Source organism: Mobula birostris, chromosome 30 (assembly GCF_030028105.1).
Source record: "Mobula birostris isolate sMobBir1 chromosome 30, sMobBir1.hap1, whole genome shotgun sequence".
In the NCBI taxonomy this organism is placed as follows: Eukaryota; Metazoa; Chordata; class Chondrichthyes; order Myliobatiformes; family Myliobatidae; genus Mobula; species Mobula birostris.
In genome coordinates, this window is record NC_092399.1 from 32,643,271 (window position 1) to 32,670,402 (window position 27,132).

The following is a 27,132-nucleotide window of genomic DNA, read 5'->3' on the forward strand; positions in this document are numbered from 1 at the left end:
GCCATGAACATCAATTTCTCCAACTTTTGATAATTTCCCCCCTTCCCCGCATAGCCTGCATCTTAAACTTTCTCTTCTCCTTACCTCCCCTGGAGTCCCTACTGCTTCCCTTTCTCCCATGGTCCACTCTCCTTTCCCATCAGATTTCTTCCTCTCTAACCCTTTACTTTTTCCACGTATCACCTTCTAGCTTCTTACTTCATATCCCTCTTTCACCCTGCTGGCTTTACTAATCACCTAGCTTATACTACTTCCCTTCCCTCCTTATTCTGGCATTTTTCCCCTTTCTTACCAGTCCTGATGTAGGGTCTCGACCCAAAACATCAACTATTTATTCAATATTGTTACACAGGTTATTCTTGTATGATGAAGCGTTTCCTGACTTCTGCATTTAATTTTGCAAAGCTTCCGGACACAAACCTAATCTGTAATATGATTTTCTAAACAATAAGCTACCTCACTTTTTTAATATATAGTATTTCTGTTTCCTGCGAGATTTTATTCTATTCAGTATACGTATACTGTATAAAGTATACTGAATAAGATTTATTAATTATTATTATTTTTTTCTTCTATTTTATATATTGTATTGAATTGCTGCTGCGAAGTTAACAAATTTCACGTCACATGCCGGTGGTGATAAACCTGAATCTGAAGTGTTTAAACAAAAATACTTGATTGTCGCTACTGAAATAGTAGCCACAGCTTGTTAGTCACCAACAACTTGTTTGACACTTCTGCACTGTACTTGAAATTTTTATTTCTTGTTTCTCATGTGGGTGATCATACTAAAGGGTCACAAATTACTGGTTAGAAAGTAAGCATGAGCAGAAGCTAGAAAATCATTTTTTAGAAATGTATTAGCATTTTTTTGCATTAACGTAAAATGTTTATGTTTTAAAACTTTAATTTAGTTGATGTTCCTTTTCTATCCCAAACAAATAGCTGGAAACTTCCAGCTAAGTCACCTATCTTTTTTGCCTGCCCCCCTTGCCCATTCTTTGCTGCCCCATGTTGCAGGGTTCAATTTACTAAAGGAATATTTTGTAATCATTACCGTTTATTAAATTTTTTGCATAAATCTAAATCTAGCAGTTCAGATATATTTGATATAGAGCTTAATTAAATTAATCTACTTTGTTTTGAAACTTGGTAAAAGCTACATACAACTATTTCATATCACATAAGTATGCATTTATATTGTATAGTGCTTTGAAGTCAAGCAAGTTTAAGGTAAACATTGAAGTAATGACAATCAATTTATAAATTGTTTTGGGTTTCAGATCCTCAATTAAAGATGTTAATCTTGAATAAGAAATGTATAATGATGTGGCTTACTTTTCTAAATTCATCACAATTTCTAAATTGTCAATGTGTAAAATTTTTGAAAAGTTTCAATTATATGTATTTTGTGCTTTCTTTTGCTCAACAAATCTGTTTTCTGAGCTAAGCAGATCTCATGGAATAGCTTTTAGGAATTTGCGTGCTTTTTGTTCTCTATAATCACTCATCTGCATATATTTTGCACAATGTAATGAAATTGATTCTAGATTTTTCATGTTGGTAAATGAGATCTTAAGTAACTATTAAGCTCAATTTGTAGTTAGTCTGGCGTTCCATTCAAATACTGAACCAGCAAAGAAATAATGCCTCCAAGAGTACAGTCTGTGGAAGGAATCCTTTGCCTGATGGTTTAAGTTGTATAAATCTCTAGTTTGAAAGATACAGTATATAGGATAAAACAGATTGTACAGATGCATCAACAGAGGTGAAAATTGGTTAAGTTATGGATAGCGAGAAAGATTGTCAGAGGATACAGCAGAATATACAGTGCCTTGTAAAAGTATTCAGCCCCGGCCCTTTATTCAAATAAATGAGTATTACAACCAGGGATTTTGATCAATTCAACTGAGAATTTTTATTTATGAATCATATGCTCCTTTTTTTTCCACAGAAGAGTCCAAAAAACAGAAAATTGTAAAGCATGAAAAATTTAAAAATTCAAAAACTGAAATGCCAGTTGTTCAGAAGTAATAATCTCTTTCCCGCCTGCCCCCATCCCCCGCCTCCCAGTTTTGGTACTTAGTTGAACCATCTCTTGCATCTATTACAGTCTTTTTTGATGTCTCTATTTTGCACAACGTGATGGAACAAGATTTCCTCATTTCAGGGTCTTACCAGAGATATTCGATCGGGTTAAGGTCAGGGCTCTGACTGGATTACTCTTCTAACTGCGTGATATCCCTCTTATCCAGGCCTAATTTCAAAAAGTAAAATGCCAAGGAGGAGCCACAGACTTCCATTGTTCTGTAATCCTTAGATATGCATTCTTTTTCTCTGTTTGCCTACATGACACATCCGTAAATTTCAGTTTAACTTGATTTTCAGTTTTAGGTTTTCCTTTTTTTAATATTTTGGGGAAAACAAAACTAAACTTAAGTTTTCAGTTAAACTTGCAATTACATTCATTTATCAAAAAATCCAAAGTTCTAAAGTCATTGGTTTGGTGGTAACATGAACCACAAGATTTATTCTTTGAATCTCATTTAACGTAGTATTTGGTCAGAGACACTTGTTGCAAATCTCTTTCATGTGAATCATTACAGGAGCTCAAGAAGTATGGTGTTACCACGCTGGTTCGAGTTTGTGAAGCAACCTATGACAAAGCTCCTGTTGAAAAAGAAGGCATCAGGGTTTTGGTGAGTAATTATTGAAAATGTTTGAAGTTTGTTGATGTGCAGAATTTGTGTTAGATGCTCTGGAATTGCAAGTTACTATCTCATTTTGAATGCCAAGGGACTGAACCTTCTTAACCAAGCTTCCATGCGGGATCTTGTTAAAGGCCTTGCTGAAGTCCATGTAGACATAGTCATAGTCATACTTTATTGATCCCGAGGGAAACTGGGTTTCGTTACAGTTGCAGCAACCAAGAATAGAGTATAAATATAGCAATATAAAACCATAAAAAATTAAATAATAATATGTAAATTATGCCAGGAAATAAGTCCAGGACCAGCCTATTGGCTCAGGGTGTCTGACCCTCCAAGGGAGGAGTTGTAAAGTTTGATGGCCACAGGCAGGAATGACTTCCTATGACGCACAGTGCTGCATCTCGGTGGGATGAGTCTCTGGCTGAATGTACTCCTGTGCCCAACCAGTACATTATGTAGTGGATGGGAGACATTGTCCAAGATGGCATGCAACTTGGACAGCATCCTGTTTTCAGACACCACCGTGAGAGAGTCCAGTTCCATCCCCACAACATCACTGGCCTTACGAATGAGTTTGTTGATTCTGTTGGTGTCTGCTACCCTCAGCCTGCTGCCCCAGCACACAACAGCAAACATGATAGCACTGGCCCCCACAGACTCGTAGAACATCCTCAGCATCGTCCGACAGATGTTAAAGGTAACATCCACTGCCATGCCTTCATCAACCTTCCAGGTAACTTCCTCAAAAAAACTCTCTTAAAATTTGTTAGTCAGGACTTACCATGCACAAAGTCACGTTGACTATCCCTAATCAGTCCCTGTATCCAAATACTTGTATATCTGGTCTGTTAGAATACCTTCCAATAACTTTCTTACTACTGATGTCAGGCTTACCAGCCTATAATTCCCTGGCTTATTCTTAGAGCTTTTCTTAAACAATATAACAACATTAGCTCCGGCATAGTTAGGTGTAATAATTTAAGGTGTGCTTACTGGATAGCAGGCTGAGGGTAACAGACACCAACAGAATCAACAAACTCATCCGTAAGGCCAGTGATGTTGTGGGGATGGAACTGGACTCTCTGACGGTGGTGTCTGAAAACAGGATGCTGTCCAAGTTGCATGCCATCTTGGACAATGTCTCCCATCCACTACATAATGTGCTTGTTGGGCACAGGAGTACATTCAGCCAGAGACTCATTTCACCGACATGTAACACAGAGCGTCATAGGAAGTCATTCCTGCCTGTGGCCATCAAACTTTACAACTCCTCCCTTGGAAGGTCAGACACCCTGAGCCAATAAGCTGGTCCTGGACTTATTTCCTGGCATAATTTACATGTTACTATTTAACTATTTATGGTTTTATTACTATTTATTATTTATGGTGCAACTGTAACGAAAACCAATTTCCCCCGGGATCAAGAAAGTATGACTATGACTTTGTCGCTCTTGTGATCCCTAGGTGTAATACTTAATACTGAATAACTCCTGGGATGGAACACATAGATTCAACATTCCAAATTTGTCAGCAAGTACCAGGTTTCCACTTTTGATTGCATATGTATAAAAGTCAACAATGCAACTGCAATTTAATATCTGAGTACCAACTATTCTGTATATAACTGGTCCACATTTCCCCCTAATTTGAGTTGAATGAATATTTTGCTTCAAGTAGAAAATAACATGAAAACAAATTATTTTAGCTGTTAGAAACATTTAAATGCTTGCTGGAAATGTTGGAAGTATTCTCGCATATCATGCAAAAAGTACTATCTTTTTTGAGTCGGTGACCTTTCCCTTCAGAAAAGGGGAACTGATGTCATGTTAAATTGCATGAACTTTATTCTTCGCTTTCAGTAATTCCACAGTCATTCTGTTAAACAGTGTGCCTCATTACCTCTCTTCTAGTCATTTATCCCACTTAAATAAGAATTGTTAAATTTATCCAGTGTGTCAGGTTTAGGACACCACATTTAGGGAAGATCTGTGGACCTAAGCGAGGGTACAAAGGAGACTTACTAAATGATTCCTGAAGGGGGCTTAATTATATGGTTATAATGAAGAAGCTGACATTTGGAGGCAATCTATTAGATGTATATAAAATTGTGGAGGGTTTTTGACACAGTAGGTGGAAACTGCTCCCATTGTTTTAGGACCAGGTGATTGATAAAAGAGCACAGTAACATCATGAATAACGTTTTGCACAGCGAATGGTTATGGTCTCGGATACACCTTTAGAGATACCAGTGAAGGCAGGTTAAATAAATATAATCAAGGAAGCTGAATGACGTGAATGAACTTGAAAGAATTTGCAGAGTTGCAAGGAGAGGGCAGGGAAGTGCAACAAATGGATTGATCTTCCATTGAGCCAGAATGGACTGTTTGTGCTGAACAGTCTACTAGGATGTAATTTTTGTAAAGTACTGTTTTTATGTGTGTATTTAAATTTACAATTATGTTGCATTTTATTTTACTAAATGGAGGCAGCACTAACTGGATCTAGAGTTTAAGTGTGTGTGTGTACACTCTAAAACATTCTGATCACCTCATAGATGTTGCTTTTACAATAGTGTTCTATATCAGTTGGATAATAAAAGCTATGGAGCTTTAATGAATTTGCTGAAAATCAACTCTTCAGTGCTTATTACTAAACAACCCTTGAACTTCCCCCTGTGTTACATGAATTTTGTCAGGTTTTAATCCTTATTGCAATGTTTGCTTGAATTGAAATGAATTTGGTGGGTCGGTTAAATTGGTTTTGCTCAAATATTTTGTGAAGGACGCTATGCTGTAATGTGCTGAAGGCACACATGTTTGTGGTTGTTGTTTCACTCCTAGTCAGGGATTTTTTATTACAGACTCTGAACTTTGTTCAAGTACTTGAACAACTCTGGTCTCTGGCAGCACATGATACAGCAGGCAGAGCCACTGTCCCTCAATGCTGGAGAGCTGGGTTCAATCCTGACTTTGGGGGCTGTCTGCATGGGTTTTGCATGTTCTCCCTGCGATGAGTTTCCTCAGAGTCATTGAGTTTCCTTGAACATCTTAAAACTGCGTGGCTGGGGGTCGATTAACTGCTTTGTCTAAATGGCTCCTGAGTGATAGAATGTTGCAGTGAGTTAATAAGCTTATTTATGGCTTCACGGAAGAAGCCAGAGAGTGGTTGTAGGATGATTGCTTCTTTCTGGAGGCCTGCGACTAGTGGTGTGCTACAGAGACTGGTGCTGGGTCCTTATCTACACCAGTGATGTGATAATGTGGTAAACTGAATCAGTAAATTAGCGGGTGACATCAAGATTGGGGGTTTTGCAGACAGCGAGGAATACTAAAAGTGCTTGCAGTGAGATCTGGACCAGCTGAAAAATGGCAGATGGAATTTAATGCAGACAAGTGTGAGGTGTTGCAGTTTTTGGGAAGATCAGTTAGGTCTTGCATGGTGAGTGGTAGAACACTGAGGAGTGTGGTAGAACAGAGGGATCTGGGAATACAGATCTGTAATTCTTTGAAACTGGTGTTACAGGTAAATAGGGTCATAAGTAAGAGCTTTTGGCACATTGGCCTTCACAAGTCATTGTATTGAGTACAGGAATTAGAATTAGCACACACAAAATGCTGGAGGAACTCAGCAGGCCAGGCAGCATCTATAGGAAAAAAAAAGTCAAGTTTCGGGCTGAAACCCTTCGACAGGACTGGAGAAAAGATGCTGCAGAGTAGATTTGAAAACTGGGTGTGGGGAGGGGGGAAAGAAAGGCCAGGCAATAGGTGAAACTTGGATAGGAGGGGGGATGAAGCTGAGAGCTAGGAAGTTGATTGGAAGAATGTAGAAGATTGAGAGGAGATTTGATAGAAGTATATAAAATTGAGGGGCATCGATAGGGTAAATGCAAGCAGGCTTTTAACACAGGTTGGGTGAGACTACAACTAGAGGCCATGGGTTAAGAGTGAAATATTTAAAGAGAACATGAGGGGAACTTCACTCAGAGGGTTTGAAAGTGTGGGGTAAGCTGCTTGTGCAAGTGGTGGATGCAGGGTGAACTTCAATATGAGAAATTTGGATAGTTAGATTGAGAGGGGTGTGGAGGTCTATAGTCTGGGTGCAGGTTGATGGGACTAGGCATATTAATGGTTTGGCCTGGACTAGATGGGCTGAAGGACCCATTTCTGCGCTTTAGTGTTCTGTGACTCTACTTTTCTGCCAGAAGGTATTAGTATTATCCTACAGGACTACTTACGCTCCTTTCATTTGTCCTAGGGTAGGTTTTGCTCTCAGTAAATATTTTGGTTGGAGAGCAGAGGAGGAGCAGCAGCCCTGAATCCTCATTTGATGAATGTCACACAAAGACTAGAAACCCAAAATCTCTTGAAGAACCTAGGTTGTCTTGAGCCACCCTAAAGAGGAAAAACATCAATGGTTATGTAGATTTGTGAACATCACAAGATCTGATTAAATCTAATGTACCTATATGGTGACATCTTACCAAAGTAATACTTGTCTCAATGTAAACACTATCAGCCCAGAGTTGAAAGTTCAAAGTAAATTTCAAATCAAAGTACTTGTATGTCACCATATACAGCCCTCAGATTCATTTTCTTGTGGGCATACTCAATAAATCCAATAACCATAATAGAATCAATGAAAGACCACACCAACAAGGCAGACAACCAGTGTGTAAAAGACAACAAACTGAAAATACAAGAAGAAAGAAAAACAGAATGATAAATATTGTGAGCTGAAGAGTCCTTGAAAGTGAGTCCATAGGCTGAGTAATAGTCAGTGATGAGGAAAGTGAAGTTATCCCTTCTGGTTCAAGAGCCTGATGGTTGAGGGGTAATAACTGTTCCTGAATCTGGTGGTGTGAGTCCTTAGGCTCCTGTACCACCTTCCTAATGGCAGTAGTGAGAAGGGAGCATGACCTGGTTGGTGGGGTTCCCTGATGATTTTGCTTTCCAGTGACACCACTCTGTGTAGATGTGCTCAGTGGCGTGGAGGGATTTACATGCGATGGACTAGGCTGATTCCGCTACTTTTTTAGGATTTTCCATTCAATGGCATTGGTGTTCCCATACCAGATCATGATGTATCTAGTCAATATACTCTCCACCACACATCTGTAGCAGTTTGCCAAAGTATTAAATGTAATGTTGAGTCTTCGCAAACTTCTAAGGAAGTAGAGGCATTGCTTTGCTTTCTTCGTAATTGCACTTGCTTGCTGGGTCCAGGCCAGGTCGTGTTAAATGATAACACTGAGGAATTTAAAGTTGCTTACTCTCTCCACCTCTGATTTCCCCCGATGAGGACTGGTTCATGGGCCTTCCCATGAAGTTAACAGTCTCTCTCCTATCCGCTGATTTGTCACAATCTTTGATTCGGCCTGTGTGACAGTGGTGTCCTTAGCAAATTTCAATATGGCAGTGGAGCTGTGCTTAGCCACACAGTCATACTTCAGGATCATAGTTTAAATGCAGTAATAAGGGAACTGAGCAATGACATGCTTTGGGATGTGATGGTAAATAAGTTGGTAAATTAGTTTGTACCATGGTTCATTTGGGGTGGGGGTTAAAAAGGGCGTAAGTTTTGTTTTCATTTCGCTTTTAATTGGGTTGGTTTTGAGTTCTAAAAATAGCAAATGTTGTTTTAGACAATTAATAATGTTTTTCTTTAAATTCTGTGTTTCTGAAATTAGACCAGTTTCCCCTGGTTAATCAGTTTGGGTTCTTTGGAAACCACATAGGTGGAAGGTGTTTGTTCTCTTGATAACCTGTGTATATTAATTCTGGAAAGAGGAATGTCAGTTAAGTAACTTAGCTAATAACTGTGCTGTGATAAGGGCCTTACTAGTTGTTTTCATTTCCCTAACAATTTTGTATTCGTATTCCATTGAGGCGATTGTTAATCAGTAAAAACGATTGAATGATTAGTTAATTTGGGTTATGTGATTTGCATATGGGGGAGATTGGATACTAAATTAGTTTGCCTCTTGTGTTCGGTTAAGAATGTCTGTTGTTAGCCAGGAAGATCGAAGTACAACTTTGCTACAATGAACATTTTTGTACAACAGAGCAGTTGCTGAGGGTTACACTGAATAGACTATCACATGCATCCTTCCTGATTCATTCACAGTTATACCAGTAATGCTATACTACCTGAACAAGTCATCCTCTGGCATTCAGTGGAAGATTGTTTTTCAATGGTTTTGCACAAGAACAACATTAAATTGCAGAATATTGACAATTATCTATTAAAACCGAGTCCTGTTAAATTTCTTAACAGGAGATCTGAAATTTTTCGCTTCCATTTAATATTAGAGCACTCATAGAAAAGATAGTTGACACATTTAATGCTACAATATCAGAATCGGGTTTAATATCACTGGCATATGTGATGAAATTTGTTTTGCAGCAGCAGTAGATTGCAGTACATAATTTAAAAAAACTAAACTTGAAATAAGAAATATATAAAAATTAAGTGCAAAAAGGAGCAAAAAAGTTATTGTGAGGTTGTGTTCATGGGTTTATTGTCAAATGAGAAGTCTGATAGCAGAGGGTAAAGGGTTGTTGTTCCTGAAATGTGTGTGTATTCAGGCGCCTGTGGCACTACCTTGATGGTAGCAATGAAAAGAGGGCACGTCCTGGGTAATGGGAGCCCTTAATGGGGGATGCTGCCTTCTTGAAACATCGCCTTTTGAAGATATCTGTGATACAGAGGATGCCAATGCCCATGACACAGCTGGCCGTGTTTTCAATTTTTGCAGCTTTTTCTGATCTAGTAGAGTGGCTCCCCTCCATGCCAGATGGTGATGCAATCAGTTAGAATGCTCTCCATGGTGCAGCTGTAGAAATTTGCTAGTCTTTGATGACATACCAAGTCTCTTCAAACTACTAATGAAATATAGCTGTTGTTATGCCTTCTTTGTAACTGCATCAATATGTTGGACCCAGGATAGATCTTCAAAGATGTTGACACCAGGAACTTGAAGTTCACACTTTCCACTGATCCATCAATGAGGACTGGTGTTTCCTCCCCCCCCCCCCCCCACCAACTTTCCCTTTCTGAAATCCACAATCAGTTCCTTGGTTTTACTGATGCCGAGTTCAAGGTTATTGTTGTGACATCAATGAGTCGATCTATCTCTCTCCTGTATGCCACCTCAACAACACCTGAAATTCTGTCAGCAATAGTTGTCATCAGCAGATTCATCGATAGCATTTGATCTATGCCTAGCCACACAGTCATGGGTACAGAGACTGAAGCAGTAGGCTAAGCATGCAACTTTGAAGAGTGCCAGTGTTAATTGTCAGCGAGATGTTATTTCCAATCTGCACCGACTGTGGTCTCCTGGTGAGGAAGTCAAGAATCCATTTGCAGAAGGAGGTACATAGGCCCTGATTTTGGAGCTTGTTGATTAGAACTGAGGGCAAGATTGTGTTGAATGTTGACCTGTAATCGATAAACAGCAGCCTGAGATAGGTATTGCTGTTGTCCAGGTGATTCAGTGACATTGCACCTGCTTTCGGCCGATTGTGGCAAGAGGCATATTGCAATGGGTCTAGCTCCTTAAGCACGAATTGATTCCAGCCATGATCAACCTCTCAAGGTACTTCATCACAGTAGGGGTGAGTAAAACTGTGTGACAGTTGTTGAGGAAGCTCACCCTGCTGTTCTTCTGCACTGATATAATTAATGCCCTTTTGAAGCAGGTGACAATCTCTGACTGCAGCAGTGAAAGATTGAAGATATCCTCAAACACTCCTAGTAGGTTGGCACAGTTTTTTAATGCCCTACCTGGTACACCATTTGGCTTGAAGGCTTGCAAGGGTCGAACCTCTTAAAGATTTTCTGTTATTGGCCTCCAAACCAGAGATCACAGGGTCACCAGATACTGCAGAGATTCACACAGGTGTAGCTTTATTCTCCCTTTCAAAGTGTGCATAAAAGGCATTGAGTGAGTGAAGCATTACGGCCATCCATGATGTTGGGTTTCGCTTTGAAGGAAGTAATGGCCTGCGAATCCTTTCGGAGCTGACGTGCATCTGATTCTGTCTCTTAACTTAGCCTTCCCATAGGTCATACCTGGACATGTATAGTTCTGGTTCACCAGTCTTGAATGCCACCGATCTAGTCTTCAGCAGACTATAAGTCTCCTGGTTCATCCATGGCTTTCGGTCTGGGTATGTCCAGTATGTTCTCCAAGGCACACACTCATCCACACATACCTTGATGAGATCGGTGACAACTGTGGCATATTCATTCAGACTTGAAGGCGAGTTCCTGAATATTGTCCAGTCACCAACTAAAGCACTCTCTTGACCATGCATTCTTGGCCCTCACCAGTGGTGCTGTGGTCTTTAGTATTTGCTTATACACCGGGAATAGAAGTACAACCAGGTGATCGGACTTTCCAAGATGTGCGCGTGGGATGGTATGGTAAGCATTCTTGATAGTGGTATAACAGTGGTCAAGTGTGTTGGCTCCTCTGGTTCTCCAGGTGATATGTTGGTTGTAGTTGTTTAGAGGCTTCAAGCTGGTCTGGTTAAAATCCCCTGCAATGATGGGGAAGGCATCAGGGTGTGCTGTTTCATGACTGTTGATTATGATGCTCAGCTCCTCCAAAGCCTATCCGACATTGGCCTGAGATGAAATGTACACCACTACCAGGATGATAGCTGAAAACTCCCTTGGCTGATAAAGTGGATGATACTTGATCACTAGATGTCTGAGGTCAGGTGAGCAGGACTGAGACACATCTGTGTACCATGATGAGGTATTGTCAAGAGTCTAAAACTCTGGTTGTCACTTCAGCCTGTCAAGAATTTAAGACCCATTAATAGCTTTACAAGTGAAAAGCTTCCAATCTATTTAGAAACTCATAGTATTTACAAAGCAAAAGTCAATGTAATATAAATCTCCTCCAATCTGTAAATAAAATATAAACTGAATTTTGCAGCTGGTGAGACTTCCAGATAAAGTTTAGGTCATTAACTGCAGCAGTGATACTTTAGAGAAAGGAAGACCACAGTATGACTTTTATTCAGTGACCCATTTAAAATTCCAAGACAAATTAGAAGTTCTGTATAAAAGTTATTTACCCAATGATAATTTAATGTCTCATGTTGAATCTCCAGATTCTGTTCTCGGTAAGGGGATTAGGAACTAAGGTTGTTACTGCCTGCTCAATGCTACATTAGTGATGTTTTGTAACTAAGAAGTGGACCAGGACGAAATTATCCAGATACAGTTCTTTTTTATTGCTAAATGTCTTTTTAAATATAAATCCTTAGTCTTTGAGGAATAAAGGTATTTCTTAAGTGTAAGTATATTTGCTGCGATGTTAAATCAGTAATTATTTACATGTACCAAGATACAAAGCATGTCAAGATAGTATAATGGAAAGGCAACTACAGAATATAGCATTACAGTTGCAGAGAAAGTACAGTGTAGTTAGACTGTAGGGTGCAAAGCCATGCTGTAGATTGTGAGGTCAAGACCCATCTTGTCATACCAGAGGTTCGTTAAATAAGTCTTAAAACAGCGGGATAGAAGTTGTTCTTAAGCCTGGTGGAATGTGCTTTCAGGCTTTTGTATCTTCTCCCTCTCCCAAAAGGTGGAATTTCTGGGTGGGAGGAGTCTTTGATTATGTTGGCTGCTTTCCCAAGGCAGTGAGAGTAGACAGTCCATGTAGACATGCACATCTCTCTGCAGTTCCTTGTGGTCTTGGGTGGAGCAGTTGCCATACCAAGCCATGATGTACCCAGATGGAGGAGGAGGAGAAGATGGCAGCGCGTGTGGCCTCAGATATTCATCACTGGAATCTGTTATTTGTCAAGTAGGATACCGTGCACAATTCTGATTTGATGGAGGTAGGTGTGAGAGCACGGAGGAACATCTGGTGAAACTTCTGAAATGCCTGTTTTGCTGCCGCTGCAACTGTGTGATCCGAAATCTCCAGAGAGGAAGGCCCCGAATCCTCGGCTTTGCTTGTTGCTTGGCGACCGGGGTGGGGTCGAAGCGCTCGGCAGAGATGGTGCTCGGTGTTGGAGGACTGGTCAGAGGCCTGAAGTTTTCGGACGGACTCAGAGTTGGACTGTGGTTGGGTGCTTCCAGGATGCTGCATCGGCATGTTTGTAGCGCTGGAAGCTCATGGCAGGGAGAATTTCTCCCTTCTACCGTCTGCGTGAGATGTTGGAGCTGTCGGGACTTTGAGACTTTTTTTTACCATGCCCATGGTCTGCCTTATCAAATTACGGTATTGCTTTGCACTGTTGTAACTATATATTATAATTGTGGTTTTTGTCAGTTTTAGTCTTGGTCTGTCCTGTGTTTCTGTGATATCATACTGGAGGAACATTGTATCATTTTTTTAATGCATGCATTTCTAAATGACAATTAACGAGGACTGAGTGTCCTCATAATCTAATCTAATCTAGATGGCTGCATTTATATGGTGTGCATATGATCCTTATCTGTTATTAATGGGGACATGCCAAATTAAGAGGTAAGTATTTTGTACACAAATCTTATCTAAATGGGTATGTTATAGTTTACCTGATGTGGTCTGTTTTTATTCTAATTACTAGAACTCACTACTTGTAAGTTCACAGCTGTTGTTGATTACTTATTACCGCATTGTTAAGCAATTAGCTTTTGACATTAGGCCGGCCATTATATAATTGTTTGTACATTTCATTTAATAGTTAGAAGCAATTGTTAGATGTCAAAGGAATTTCAATCAATATTTGAATCTGCCTTTTGCTAGAACGATGAGAAGTACTGTCTTTTTACACCAGCTCCTAGTGTACTGTAATGCGTTGATGAATAATAAAACTGCCTTCAACTATAGCTACACTGGAACTGGAGTTATCTATCTGTCTAGCTTGAGAAAACAGGGAAAACTCTTGAGCGAGGGCAGAATAGGGTAACTTTTCAAAGGTGCATTAATGCCTATCTATCCAAGCATTAATTATAATTAAAGTAGGGTCATACAGCTGAGCTCCTTGATAGACCCTAAAGGTTTTTGTATTTGGAAACTGCCTGATTTTGAAGAACTGGTAGATAAGAGCGCATGAGGTGTGAATCTCTGAACAACGGTGATGGTCCACGGAATTGCCAGAGATTTGGTATTTTACATTTTGCTCTCCCTGTCTGATGATGTTTGATAGCAGCTTTTTAAATAAACAATTTTTTTTCAGACTGTATTAAAATGCCTCTGCTGATGTTTCTGAAACAATGTCACTAAGAAACAGTTAATTAAATATTGCATTGTTTTGACTTTTGTTAAGGTGCTGATAAGCTTTTTGCGTTTGTGTTTTTACCTAATATTTATCACTGATTTGTGGGATAAGGAAGCATGTAGACAATTTGGGCTTTAGCTCAGCTTTTTACTTTAATACTATCCTGCCTGCAAATTCTTAATTTTGAATATTTATAGCATCAAATTCTGAGAAGTATGTTTGAGCCACCTTTTACAAACTCTTGTTCTTGTGATTCTGGGAGCCAGAAAGACTGGGTAGAGATCTGGTGCACGTACCGTTGACAGTTTAGAACAAACAGAAATTTTTGTTTTTGAAGTGAAATGTCCAGCATGATTATAAATAAGAAGCAAAGCTTACGTCAAACCATCTCCCCAAAAGATAAGCCATAGAAAAAATAATTGTTATTCACAGCACTTGAAGGATCACAGGTCTGTATCCACCCTGAGAACATGATGTTGATGAAAGATGGGAAAGAAAGGCATCTTTAAATATCATTGTCTAGTCTGTGAAAGAATACAAGAGATAAGAAATTAGAACTGTATGTAATGTTAATTACATTCTGGTAGGATTTTTAAAAAATGAATGGAGTTGTGACTGTGATGGAAACCACACTGAAGCTGTTGATATACAGTGCCTATAAAAAGCATTTCTTCCCCTCCGGAGTTTTTCATGTTTTATTGTTTTTCAACATTGAATCACATTGGATTTGATTTCGCTTTTTTCTTTTTTGACCCTGATCAACAGAAAAAGATTCTTTATTGTCAAAGTGAAAGCAGATCTCTACAAAGTGATCTAAATTAATTACAAATATTAAACACAAAATAATTGATTGCATAAATAATCACCACCACCCCCCTTTAATATGACACACCAAATCATTATTGGTGTAGCCGTTTGGTTTTAGAAGGCATTGCAGAGACTTGGGTGTCTCAGGAGCAGGAATGGCTGCTGAGTGTGCCAGGCTTTAAGGCTGATTAATCTACGCAAGTGACCTACGCGCGTTGTGAGCATTTATACTTGTGCGTTGGTGTGTCTGCGTCGCTCTGCAATTCGCGCACGTCACGCATGTGCACACACCTGCCCGTGCAAGGCTTTATGGTCATGGTAGTCTTTCTCAGGAAAACAAGAAGCGAGCGTCTTTTTTTGTAAAAGCGAAGTGTGTCCTCCATGATTTCGGAGATCTATAAAGCTTTATGGAAAGCATTGCAGTCAGGGTTCCTTCCCTGCCCTTCAGTCGCCTAACGGGAAGCTATTGCAGCGTAGGAGGAAGTGCGATGCTACCAAGCGGACCAATCACAGCTGTTGCGGTCTGCATTGCCGTGATGCGTAGTTACATTTTGGGAGAGGTGCGCGTCAGGCTACGGCATAGGGATCCGCGTAGACACTGCGTAGCGTTCGCGGTTACGCCATACCTACAGCGTCGAGTTAACGCAGAAGTATAAATCACCCTTTAGATGTTTCAAAAAGAAAAGAGAGGGAGGCAAAAGAGTCGGGGCGTGGCATTACTATTTAGGGATAGTGTCAAGGTTGCAGAAAAGGAGGAAGTCATGGAGGGATGGTCTACTGAAGTCAGTGTAGGTGGAAGTCAGAAATAGTAAAGGGGCAACAGCTCTACTGGGTGCTTTTTATAGACCCTCCTCTCTCCCCCCCCCCCCCCCCAATAGTAACAGGGAGATTGAGGAGCAGAAAGGGAGGCAGATTCTGGAATGGTGCAATAATAGTTGGGCTGTTGTGATGGGAGATTTTAACTTTCCTAATATTGATTGGCATCTCCTTAGTGCAAGGGGTTTAGATGGGGTGGAGTTTGTTTGGTGTGTTCAGGAAGGTTTCCTGACACAATATGTAGATAAGCCAACTAGAGGAGAACTGGTATTGGGAAATGAATCTGGTCAGGTGTCAGATCTCGGTGGGAGAGCATTTTGACGGTAGTGACCACAACTCTATCTCCTTCACCATAGTGCTGGAGAGGGATAGGAGCAGACAATTTGGGAAAACGTTTAATTGGGGTAGAGGAAAATATGCTATTAGGCAGGAACTTGGAAGGAGATGTTCTCAGGGAAATACAGGGCAGAAATGTGGCAAATGTTCGGGGAACATTTGCATGGAGTTCTGCATAGGCATATTCCATTGAGGCATAAAAGCGATGCTAGGGTTAAAGAACCATGGTGTACAAAGGATGTAGAAAATCTAGTGAAAAGAAAAGCTTACGATAAGCTCAAGAAACTAGGTACTGTTAGAACTCTAGGAAATTACAAGGTTGCTAAGAAGGAGCTAAGAATGAAATTAAGGGAGCCAGAAGGGGCCGTGATGAGCAGAATTAAAACCCCAAGGCATTCTACAAGTATGTAAAGTGCAAGAAGATGAGCTGTGTGAGAATAGGACCAATCAGGTGCGATAGTGAAAATGTGTGCATGGAGGGGAGGAGGTAGTGCAGGTACTTAATGAATACTTTGCTTTAGTAATCACCAGGAAAAAAAGACCTTGGCAATTGTGGGGATGACTTACAGTGGACTGCAACGCTTGAACGTATAGACATCAAGAAAGAAGATGTGCTGGAGCTTTTGAAAAGCATTAAGTTAGATAAGTCACCAGGCTACTGTGGGAAGTGAGAGAGGAGATTGCTGAACTCTCGCAATGATTTTGTATCATCAATAGGGACGGGAGGAGTATCGGAGGATTGGAGGGTTGCAAATGTTGCTCCCTTGTTCAAGAAAGGGAGTAGAGATAACCCAGGAAATTATAGTCCAGTGAGTCTGACTTCAGTGATGGGCAAGTTATTGGAGAAGATCCCGAGAGGCAGGATTTATGAGCATTTGGAGAGACATAATCTGATTAGGGATAGTCAGCATGGCTTTGTCAAGGGCAGGTCATGCCTTATGAGCCTGATTGAATTCTTTGAGGATGTAACAAAATGCAAAACGTAGTGTATATGGATTTCAGTAAGGCCTTTGGTAAGGTTCCCCATGCAAGGCTCCTTTAGAAATTAAGGAGGCATGGGATCCAAGGAGACCTTGCTTTGTGGATCCAGAATTGATTTGCCCACAGAAGGCAAAGAGTGGTTGTAGATGGTTCGTATTCTACATGCAGGTCAGTGACCAGTGGTTTTCTGCAGGGATCTATTCCAGGACCCCTTCCCTTTGTGATTTTTATAAATGACCTGGATGAAGAAATAGAAGAGTGGGTTAGTAAGTTTGCTGATGACACAAAGGTTGGGGGTGTTGTGGATAGTCTGGAGGGTTGTCAGAAGTTACAGTGGGATATCGATACGCTGCAGAACTGGCTGAGAAGTGGCAGATGGACTTCAACCCAGATAAGTGTGAAGTGGTACATTTTGGTAGGTCAAATTTGAAGACATAATATAATATTAATGGTAAGATTCTTGGCAGTGTGCAGGATCTGAGAGATCTTGGGGTCCTTGTCCATAAGGACACTCAAAGCTACTGTGCAGTTTGACAGTGTTGTTGAGAAGGTGTATGGTGTGTTGGCGTTCATCAGCTGTGGGATTGAGTTCAAGAGCCTTGAGGTAATGCTACAGCTATACAAGAGCTTGGTCAGACCCCACTTGGGAGTACTGTGTTCAGTTCTGGTCACCTCACTGCAGGAAGGATGTGGATACTATAGAGGGAATGCAGAGGAGATTTACAAGGATGTTGCCTGGATTGGAGGGTGTACCTTATGAGAATAGGTTGAGTGAACTTGGCCTTTTCTTGAAGCGACAGAGGATGAGACGTGATTTGATAGAGGTGTATAAGATGATGAGAGGCATTGATTGTGTGGATAGCCAGAGGCTTTTTCCCAGGGCTGAAATGGCTAACACAAGGGGGCATAGTTTTAAGGTGCTTGGAAATAGGTACCAAGGGAATGTCAGAGGTAAGTTTTTCACACAGAGTGGTGGGTGCGTGGAATGCACTACCGGTGGCAGTGGTGGAAACGGATACGATACCGTCTTTTAAGAGCGTCTTAGATAGGTACGTAGAGCTTAAAAAATAGAGGGCTATGTGCTAGGGAAATTCTAGGCAGTTTCTAGAGTAGGTTACATGATTAGCACAACATTGTGGGCCGAAGGGCCTGTAATGTGCTGTAGATTTCTATGTTATATGTTCTGAGTCACATAACTAGCTAAATGGAGATTTCTGTGCAGTCAAGGTGTTTCAATTGACTGTAGTAAAACACACCTGTATCTGGATGGTTCAGCTGCTGGTGAGTCAGTATCCTGGCAAAAACTATACCATAAAGACAAAAGAACACTCCAAGCTACTCTGTGGAAAAGATTATTGAAAAGTACAAGTCAGGAGATGGATACATGAAAATTTTCAAGTCACTGAATATCCCTTGGAGTGCAATTAAGTCAGTCATTAAGAAATGGAAAGAATGTGGCACAGCTGTAAATCTTCCTAGAGCAAGCAGTCCTCAAAAACTGAGTGACTGCAAGAAGGGAACTAGTGAGGGAGGCCACCAAGAAACCTATGACAGCTCTTGAGTTACAAGCTTCAGTGGCTGAGATGGGAGAGACTGCGCATACAATTGTTGCCCAGGTGCTTCATCAGTCGTGGCTTTATGGGAGAGTGGCAAAGAGAAAGCTACTATTGGCGGGGCGGGGGGAACTCGCATTAAATCTCAGCTAGAGTTTGCCAGAAGGCACGTGGGAGATTCTGAATTCAGTTCTATTGTCTGCTGAAACCAAAATAGAGCTTTTTCACATCAGGCTATACCCTAAGCTTGGCATAACCCAAACACTGCACATCATCAAAAACACACCATCCCTACCATGAAGCATGATGGTGGCTGCATCATGCTGTGGGGATGCTTCACTGCAGCAGACCCTGGAAAGCTTGTGAAGGTGGAGGGTAAAATGAATGCAGCAAAATACAGGGAAATCCTGGAGGAAAACCTGATGCAGTCTGCAAGAGAACTGCAACTTGGGGGAAGATTTGTTTTTCAGCAATACAATGACCCCAAGCATAAAGCCAAAGCTACACAGGAATTGCTTAAAAACAAAGTTATTGTCCTGGAGTGGCCAAGTCAGAGTCCAGACCTCAATCCAACTAAGAATTTGTGGCTGTACTTGAAAAGGGCTATTACTCACGATCACCATGCAGTCACACAGAGCATGAGCAATTTTGTAAAGAAGAATAGGGGGAAATCGCAGTGTTCAGATGTGCAAAGCTGATAGAGGCCTTTCCACACAGACTCCAGGTTGTAATTGCTGCCAGAGGTGCTAAATACTGTCTTGAAGGAGTGAATACTTAAGCAATCAATCAGTGTGTGTTTTATACTTGTAATTAATTTAGTTCACTTTGTACGTTTGTAGAAATCTGTTTTCACTTCGACAAGGCAGTCTTTTTTTCTGTTGATCAGTGTCAAAAAAGGCAAATTAATTAATGTTGTAATGTTGTAAAACAATAAAACATGAAAATTTCCAAGGGGGACGAATACTTTTTATAGGCACTATCAAGTCTATTCATCATGACAAGCAGGTATTCTTTTGGAGACCCCCTCTCACAAGCTCAAAAGTACATTGCATCTTTATAACTTTAAGTAGGTAATTCAATACAATTTCAGAAGTTACAATGACAATATTTTCTTCAATACTTTGGGTTGATAATGCTTCCCTTGAATTGCATATCTACAGTGGGAGACATCTCTGAATGTTCAAATACCTTTGCTGTGACAAACTAATTGATACAGATATTCTAAATACATCTGAGGACAGAAAGCCAGACACCCAAAATTAGTGTTGAGAGAGCTGACTCTGAGTACCCAAATCTCCCAACCATTGATAGATCAGCTATTTGATGTGCTGTTAGTATCAGTCTAGTCTACAAAGTTCCTTGAATTTGTTTACAATGATGCAAATTACTTAAATCCATAGCCTCCTGGGTAATTAACACAAACCCATTGTTTTTAACATTTGGCTGATGCATCTGTAAATAATCACGGTCACCATTTTTGCAAGCCATATTTGTGAGTCTGTGGACCAGCCTGTGCTTCACAGATAGTATTATTTATATGCAGAGGTGTGCTTTTAACTTCAATTTACTGCTTGCAGTTTACAATTTACATAAGAACTGAAAACTAGTTCTTACTAGAGTTTATGTTAATATAACTCCAGAATACTCCCTAACAGAATTATAACTAGAATGTAAATCAATATTTTGATGTTGCCAGGGCTAGTGTATAAGTTATGAGGAGAGATGGGAAAGGCCAGAATTGGATTTATAATCAGTGGCATATGCCTGTGTGTGGGAGGGTGGGAAAGGGGCTTGCTTGTTTTGCGATTGTCTGTTTGTGTTGCTTATGTTTTGAACATTGTGGGTTTTGGCGCCAAAATCTGTGGTGATCCTGTGCACTGGCCCCAGCACATCCTTTAATTTGTTGTTTGTTAATGCAAACACTGCAATTCACTGTTTGTTTTGATGTATAATCTGAATCTGAATTAGTTCTCTCTGGACATTGAATTGAAATCATATACTTATGTGTGGCCTAAATAAAATGGGATGGAAAGACCTATGCTTTAGTAGAAACATGAAATGATGCTAGACATGCAGATTCTGATCAGTTTTTCCACAGTTGCCATCTTAACTCTTTTCACATTCCCAGATATAGGCACCTTTGGTATTTTATCCATTCTTATTCAATGTCCACAGTGGCCTAAAAATTGGCATTTTCTCAGAAGTTTATCTTGATCATATAACATTATGGTCATTGTTACCTAGGTATTTCCCTCCTATTGCTTGTTTCAATTTGGCTCATTCCTCACTAACATGTGCTTTCTTATCAAATGTTTTCTCCTTGTAGGAGCACCATTCCATTATCCCCTTTTACCTAACTCCTGTAGCCAAGCAATTTTGGAGTAGTTCAAATTTCCCATGGTTTTTCTTTAGTCATTTTCCTAGCATACTTACATTTTTTACACATTGCTTTCCATTTTCATGGTCTGTGGACTTGTGCTTTTTGTTTTACGGGTAAACACTTTGTATCCCTGTCCTATTGGAGTTCACATCAATTTTTTTCTTCTGTTACTCTGCTATCTGAATGCAATTGTTCCATCTCCCATTATTCCCAAATGTGCTCCACTGTGTTCAACTCCACATTTGATTTTACTGCAGCACCATTTTGGTAATCCCAAACGTGATTCAATTGCCTGCTTCTTACTACAGATGCAGTTTTGACAGTCTGATGTTTTTTTTTAACAATTTGTTTAGCATTACATTTAATTGACTTTTTATGCTTGAACTCAACAACTTTGCTCAGAATGTGTTTTCCTATTTAGTACTTTAGACCTGTTTCATAACTTGTCGATTTGCCCTTTATCCTCCATGCCAGTCTTTCAAACTTAAATACTGTAATTTTCCCATTTATGCCTTTTTCTAAGGGAACTTTTCTCTTACACCAGGGGTTCCCAACTTTTTTTATGCCATGGACCAATACCATTAAGCAAGGGGTCTGTGGACTCCAGGTTGGGAACCCCATGCCATGACTTTTGTTGCTAAGGTACTGATGGATTGATGACCCATTTAGTCACATGCTCATTCTCCAGTTCATATATAAATTTGCATTTGTTTCTGCAGCAATCCAGGTAGTATCACCTTTCTTTTGTTTTTAATTTCGTTTTTAATTCCTGTTAAGTTCTTGTGGGATCACCTTCCTGTTTTTACCTTGTTGTTTTGTTGCATCATCGACCACAGGAACTAGGTTTTACTTTTTAAATTCCTTTTCTCTTGCCTTGAGAAACCTTTGCGAGATATCTCACCATACATGACTTGCACTTGTTGTCTATCCTTCTAATCATTTAGATGTCTGTCTTCGACTACATTTTGATTCTTTTGTTGGTCAGTCAAAACATCAGTTGTTCTAAGAGTCTGTATTAATTGTGTTTGAAAAGTTAAACATTGGAGTTTAGTGGTATGCTGTATTGGAGAGTGGTAGTAATGTGCCAAGTTGCTGCTGTTCACTGTTTTGGAGGAAAATCAGAGAACTCCTGCTTGTTAGACACACAAGTCTGCCATTGCTTTCTTTTGTTGAAGCTTTTACAGAAGTGAACTAAGGCCTCTTTGACATTGTGTAAAGCTGGAGGAGTGTATTCTCCTGAGTTATTACTGCTTGAAATTGCTCTCAGTGACAGTTGTGTTGTGGGCAGAATGTAGAATGAATGCCTGCGCTAGAATATTTTCTTTTTGCAGCTTGCCTCCATTTGACATTTTTAAAAATGTAATATGGGTCAATTATTACATTTTTATAATAATTTTGACAGGAAAAGGAGGTTGGCTCACAAATAGAGAAAGCTTGGAGATAGTGCAAAAGGGAGGATAGGCAGGTGATAGAGAAGGGATGCGCTCAGACCGATGGTTTGAGGTGTGTCCATTTTAATGCAAGGAGTATTATTAACAAAGCGGATGAGATTAGGGCATGGATCAGCACTTGGAGGTATGATGTTGTGGCCATTACAGAGACTTGGAAGATGCAGGGGCAGGAATGGTTACTTCAAGTGCCAGGCTTTAGATGTTTCAGAAAGGTCAGGGAGGGAGGTAAAAGAGGTGGGGGCGTGGCACTGTTGATCAGGGATAGTGTCACCGTTGCAGAAAAGGAGGAAGTCATGGAAGGGTTGTCTACAGAGTTTCTGTGGTTGGAATAGGAAGGGGTCAATAACTCTACTGGGTGTTTTTTATAGACAACCCAATAGTAACAGGGACGTCGAGGAGCAGATAGGGAGACAGATTCTGCAAAAGTGTAATAATAACAGGGTTGTTGTGGGAGATTTTAATTTCCCAAATATTGATTGGCATCTCCCTAGAGTGAGGGGTTTAGATGGGGTGGAGTTTGTTAGGTGTGTTCAGGAAGATTTCTTGACACAATATGTAGATAAGCCTATAAGAGGAGAAGCTGTACTTGATCTGATATTGGGAAATGAACCTGGTCAGGTGTCAGGTCTCTTAGTGGGAGAGCATTTTGGAGATAGTGATCACATTTCTATCTCCTTTACCATAGCAATAGAGAGGGATAGGAACAGACAAGTTAGGGAAACATTTAATTGGAGTAAGGGGGAAATATGAGGCTATCAGGCAGGAACTTGGAAGCATAAATTGGAAACAGATGTTCTCAGGGAAACATATGGAAGAAATGTGGCAAATGTTCAGAGGATATTTACATGGGGTTCTGTATAGGTACATTCCATTGAGACAGGGAAAGGATGGTAGGGTACAGGAACCATGGGGTACGAAGCTGTTGTAAATCTAGTCAAGGAGGAAAGAGCTTGTGAAAGGTTCAAAAATAGAGATCTAGAAAATTATAAGGCTACCAGGATGGAGCTTAAGAATGAAATTACGAGAGCCAGAAAGGGCCATGAAAGGGCCTTGACAGACAGGGTTAAAGAAAACCCCAAGGCATTCTACAAGTATGTGAAGAGCAAGACGATAAGACGTGAGAGAATAGGACCAATCAAGTGTGATAGTGGAAAAGTGTGCATGGAACCAGAGGAGACAGCAGAGGTATTTAATGAATACTTTGCTTCAGTATTCACCATGGAAAAGGACCTTGGCGATTGTAATAATGACTTGCAGCGGACTGAAAAGCTTTGAGCATGTAGATAGTAAGGAAAAGGATGTGCTGGAGCTTTTGGAAAGTCACCGGGACCGGATGGGATGTACCCCAGGCTACTGTGGGAAGCAAGAGAGGAGATTGCTGAGCCTCTGGTGATGATCTTTGCATCACCAATGAGGACAGGAGAGGTTCCAGGGGATTGGAGGGTTGTGGATGTTGTTCCCTTATTCAAGAAAGGGAGTAGAGATAGCCCAAGAAATTATAGACCAGAGAGTCTTACTTCAGTGGTTGGTAAGTTGATGGAGAAGATCCTGAGAGGCAGGATTTATGAACATTTGGAGAGTAATGTGATTAGGAATAGTCAGCATGGCTTTGTCAAAGGTAGGTCGTGCCTTATGAGCCTGATTGAATTTTTTTGAGGATGTGACTAAACACATTGATGAAGGTAGAGCCATAGATGTAGTGTATATAGATTTCAGCAAGACACTTGATAAGGTACCCCATGCAAGCCTTATTGAGAAAGTAAGGAGACATGGGATCCAAGGGGACATTGCTTTGTGGATCCAGAACTGGCTTGCCCACAGAAGGCAAAGAGTGGTTGTAGACAGGTCATATTCCGCATGGAGGTCGGTGACCAGTGGAATGCCTCAGGGACCTGTTCTGGGACCCCTGCTCTTCATGATTTTTATAAATGACCTGGATGAGGAAGTAGAGGGATGGGTTAGTAAATTTGCTGATGACACAAAGGTTGGCAGTGTTGTGGATAGTGTGGAAGGCTGTCAGAGGTTACAGCAGGACATTGATAGGTTGCAAAACTGGGCTGAGAAGTGGCAGATGGAGTTTAACCCAGATAAGTGTGAGGTGGTTCATTTTGGTAGGTCAAATATGATGGCAGAATATAGTATTAATGGTAAGACTCTTGGCAGTGTGGAGGATCAGAGGGATCTTGGGGTCAGAGTTTATAGGACACTCAAAGCTGCTACGTAGGTTGACTCTGTGGTTAAGAAGGCATACGGTGTATTGGCCTTCGTCAACTGTGGGATTGAGTTTGAGAGCCAAGAGGTAATGTTGCAGCTGTATAGGCAATAGATGCAGGAGTAGGCCATTCTGCCCTTCGAGCCAGCACTACCATTCACTGTGATCATGGCTGATCATCCACAATCAGTACCCTTTTCCTGCCTTCTCCCCATATCCCTTCACTCCGCTATCTTTAAGAGCTCTATCTGACTCTTTCTTGAAAGAATCCAGAGAATTGGCCTCTACTACCTTCTGAGGCAGAGCATTCCACAGAACCTCAACCCTCTGTATGTAAAAGTTTTTCCTCAACTCCGTTCTAAATTGTCTACCCCTTATTCTTAAACAGTGGCCTCTGGTTCTGGACTCCCCCAACATCAGGAACATGTTTCCTGCCTCTAGTGTGTCCAATCCCTTAATAATCTTATATGTTTCAATTAGATCCCCTCTCATCCTTCTAAATTCCAGTGTATACAACCCCAGTAGGACCCTGGTCAGACTCCATTTGGAGTACTGTGCTCAATTCTGGTTGCTTCGCTACAGGAAGGACGTGGAAACCATAAAAAGGGTGCAGAGATTTACAAGGATGTTGCCTGGATTGGGGAGCATGCCTTATGAGAATAGGTTGAGTGAATTTGGCCTTTTCTCCTTGGAGTGACGGAGGACGAAAGGTGACCTGTTAGAGGTATACAAGATGATGAGAGACATTGATCATGTGGATAGTCAGAGGCTTTTTCCCAGGGCTGAAATGGCTAGCACGAGAGGGCATAGTTTTCAGGTGCTTGGAAATAGGTACAGAGGAGATGTCAGGGGTAAGTTTTTTTTTTACACAGAGAGTGGCGAGTGTGTGGAATGGGCTGCCGGCAGCGGTGGTGGAGGCGGAAATGATAGGGTCTTTTAAGAGACTCCTGGATGGATACACGGAGCTTAGAAAAATAGAGGGCTATGAGTAAGCCTAGGTAGTTCTAAGGTAAGGACATTTTCAGCACACCCTTGTGGGCCGAAGGTCTTGTATTGTGCTGTAGGTTTTCTATATTCAATAAGATGTGATGTGACAAGAATGTTACTGTTTTTCCTTATGTAATTTAATAGCATATGATTCAGAGTAATGTGCTTCTAATTACAGGTTTACTTTATTGGCACTTTTATATCTGTGTACTGCATTCACGTTAAGCAACCAATGCTAAGTTAGTGATCTTCATTTAAGATGAGACGGGAGTAGGCAAGGGATCCTTTCAACTGCAATATATGCTGCACCAATTGGTTCTGAGGAAATCTCACACCTCTTCTGTTTTAGGATTGGCCTTTCGATGATGGTGCTCCACCTCCTACCCAGATTGTGGATGATTGGTTAAATCTGTTGAGAGAGAGATTTCATAATGATCCTGGATGCTGCATTGCTGTGCACTGTGTGGCAGGACTGGGACGGTAAGAAAGAGACTCATTTTATAGCTTTCAAAAGCTGAATTTAATAAAGGACTCCATTGGAAGCAATGCCAGCAGCTTATCATAGATCCCTGCTGCTAATGCTATGGCCTCAGCTTAGCCTTGCATACATTTTATGGGGAGGTACTTGCCCCAACTACTGTTCAATCTGATCAAACCAACCAAAACTGGAAATCTTGCATACCAACCAGATCACGTCCTTGTGGGTGCAACGTTTTATCAATAGCAGTCTTCAAATGTTAACTGCTCTGTTTTGGTATCAAGTGCTATATTCCAGAGTTTTGTATCCGGTTCCATAAAAATCTTACAAATTAGTAACTGATGCTGATATCATCATAATTTTTGAAGTGGTCATCTCGTTCCTGCTTGTCTATTTTTTTAAAAAAAATAATCCTGATGAAGATAAGTATGCACCATTAAGTAGTTGAAATTCTAAGTCTTTGTCAAACTTCTCGAGTTTGGGAATCATCAGCTATTTACAATGTGGTTTGGAAAATGTGATTAATGACGTTTTAGTAATATGTTTGATTAAACCATTTTGTGACCTGTAAAAGGCACACGAGAGATGTATATTTTTGAAAGAAAAGATCAACAGGAGCTTGAGGAACTAAAATAAATTAACTGAAGACTGATGAAAAACAACATAGAATTGCAGTATTGAGTTTTGCATTATTAGCAACAGTCAAAGGATAGATTTAAACTAACTGTTCTGAATTATTTCTTGGAAAAGTTCAATAAAGGAAATTTCTACAAATAATCCACTAAAATTAGAGAAAGGGATCTGCAGCAAGTGCGTTAACAATTTCTTTTAAAGCATTTCTAAGCACTATTAGAAATGCCAAAGAGACCCTGAAGTACACTTAGCTGAAGATAATATCAATATTAAATTTCGAAGGAAATTATGAATTAAAAAGAGTGGATTAAAAAGTATGAAGCATTGACAATTTGTAATATTTTAGCTACTTAAAGTTTTAGTTTTGTTTGATCACTGCGCCACTTGCAAAGGAGAGAGAGAGAAGGAATGAAGATGGGTCCTAGTGGAGAAAACAGTTAATCTGACACTTCATAATAAATGTATAAATTAAATGGAAATGTTTTTAAATAAGACAGTGCATTGTTGGATAGAATAATAGATGGTGTGGTTTGTGGTGTACTGGGTTCATCGGGTT

The 27,132-nt window shown here is 40.4% G+C and overlaps 1 protein-coding gene across 2 annotated transcripts in view; it reads left to right on the plus strand.

Annotated features, from left to right (window-relative positions):
* The window catches only part of LOC140190429 (protein tyrosine phosphatase type IVA 2-like), a 106,286-nt gene that overhangs the window by 73,323 nt on the left and 5,831 nt on the right, over window positions 1-27,132 (plus strand). For both annotated transcript variants that reach the window (XM_072246998.1, XM_072246996.1), the window contains exons 3-4: window positions 2,607-2,699; window positions 25,815-25,945. In XM_072246998.1, the coding sequence (XP_072103099.1) occupies window positions 2,607-2,699; window positions 25,815-25,945 (224 nt within the window). The remainder of the gene's footprint in view (window positions 1-2,606; window positions 2,700-25,814; window positions 25,946-27,132) is intronic.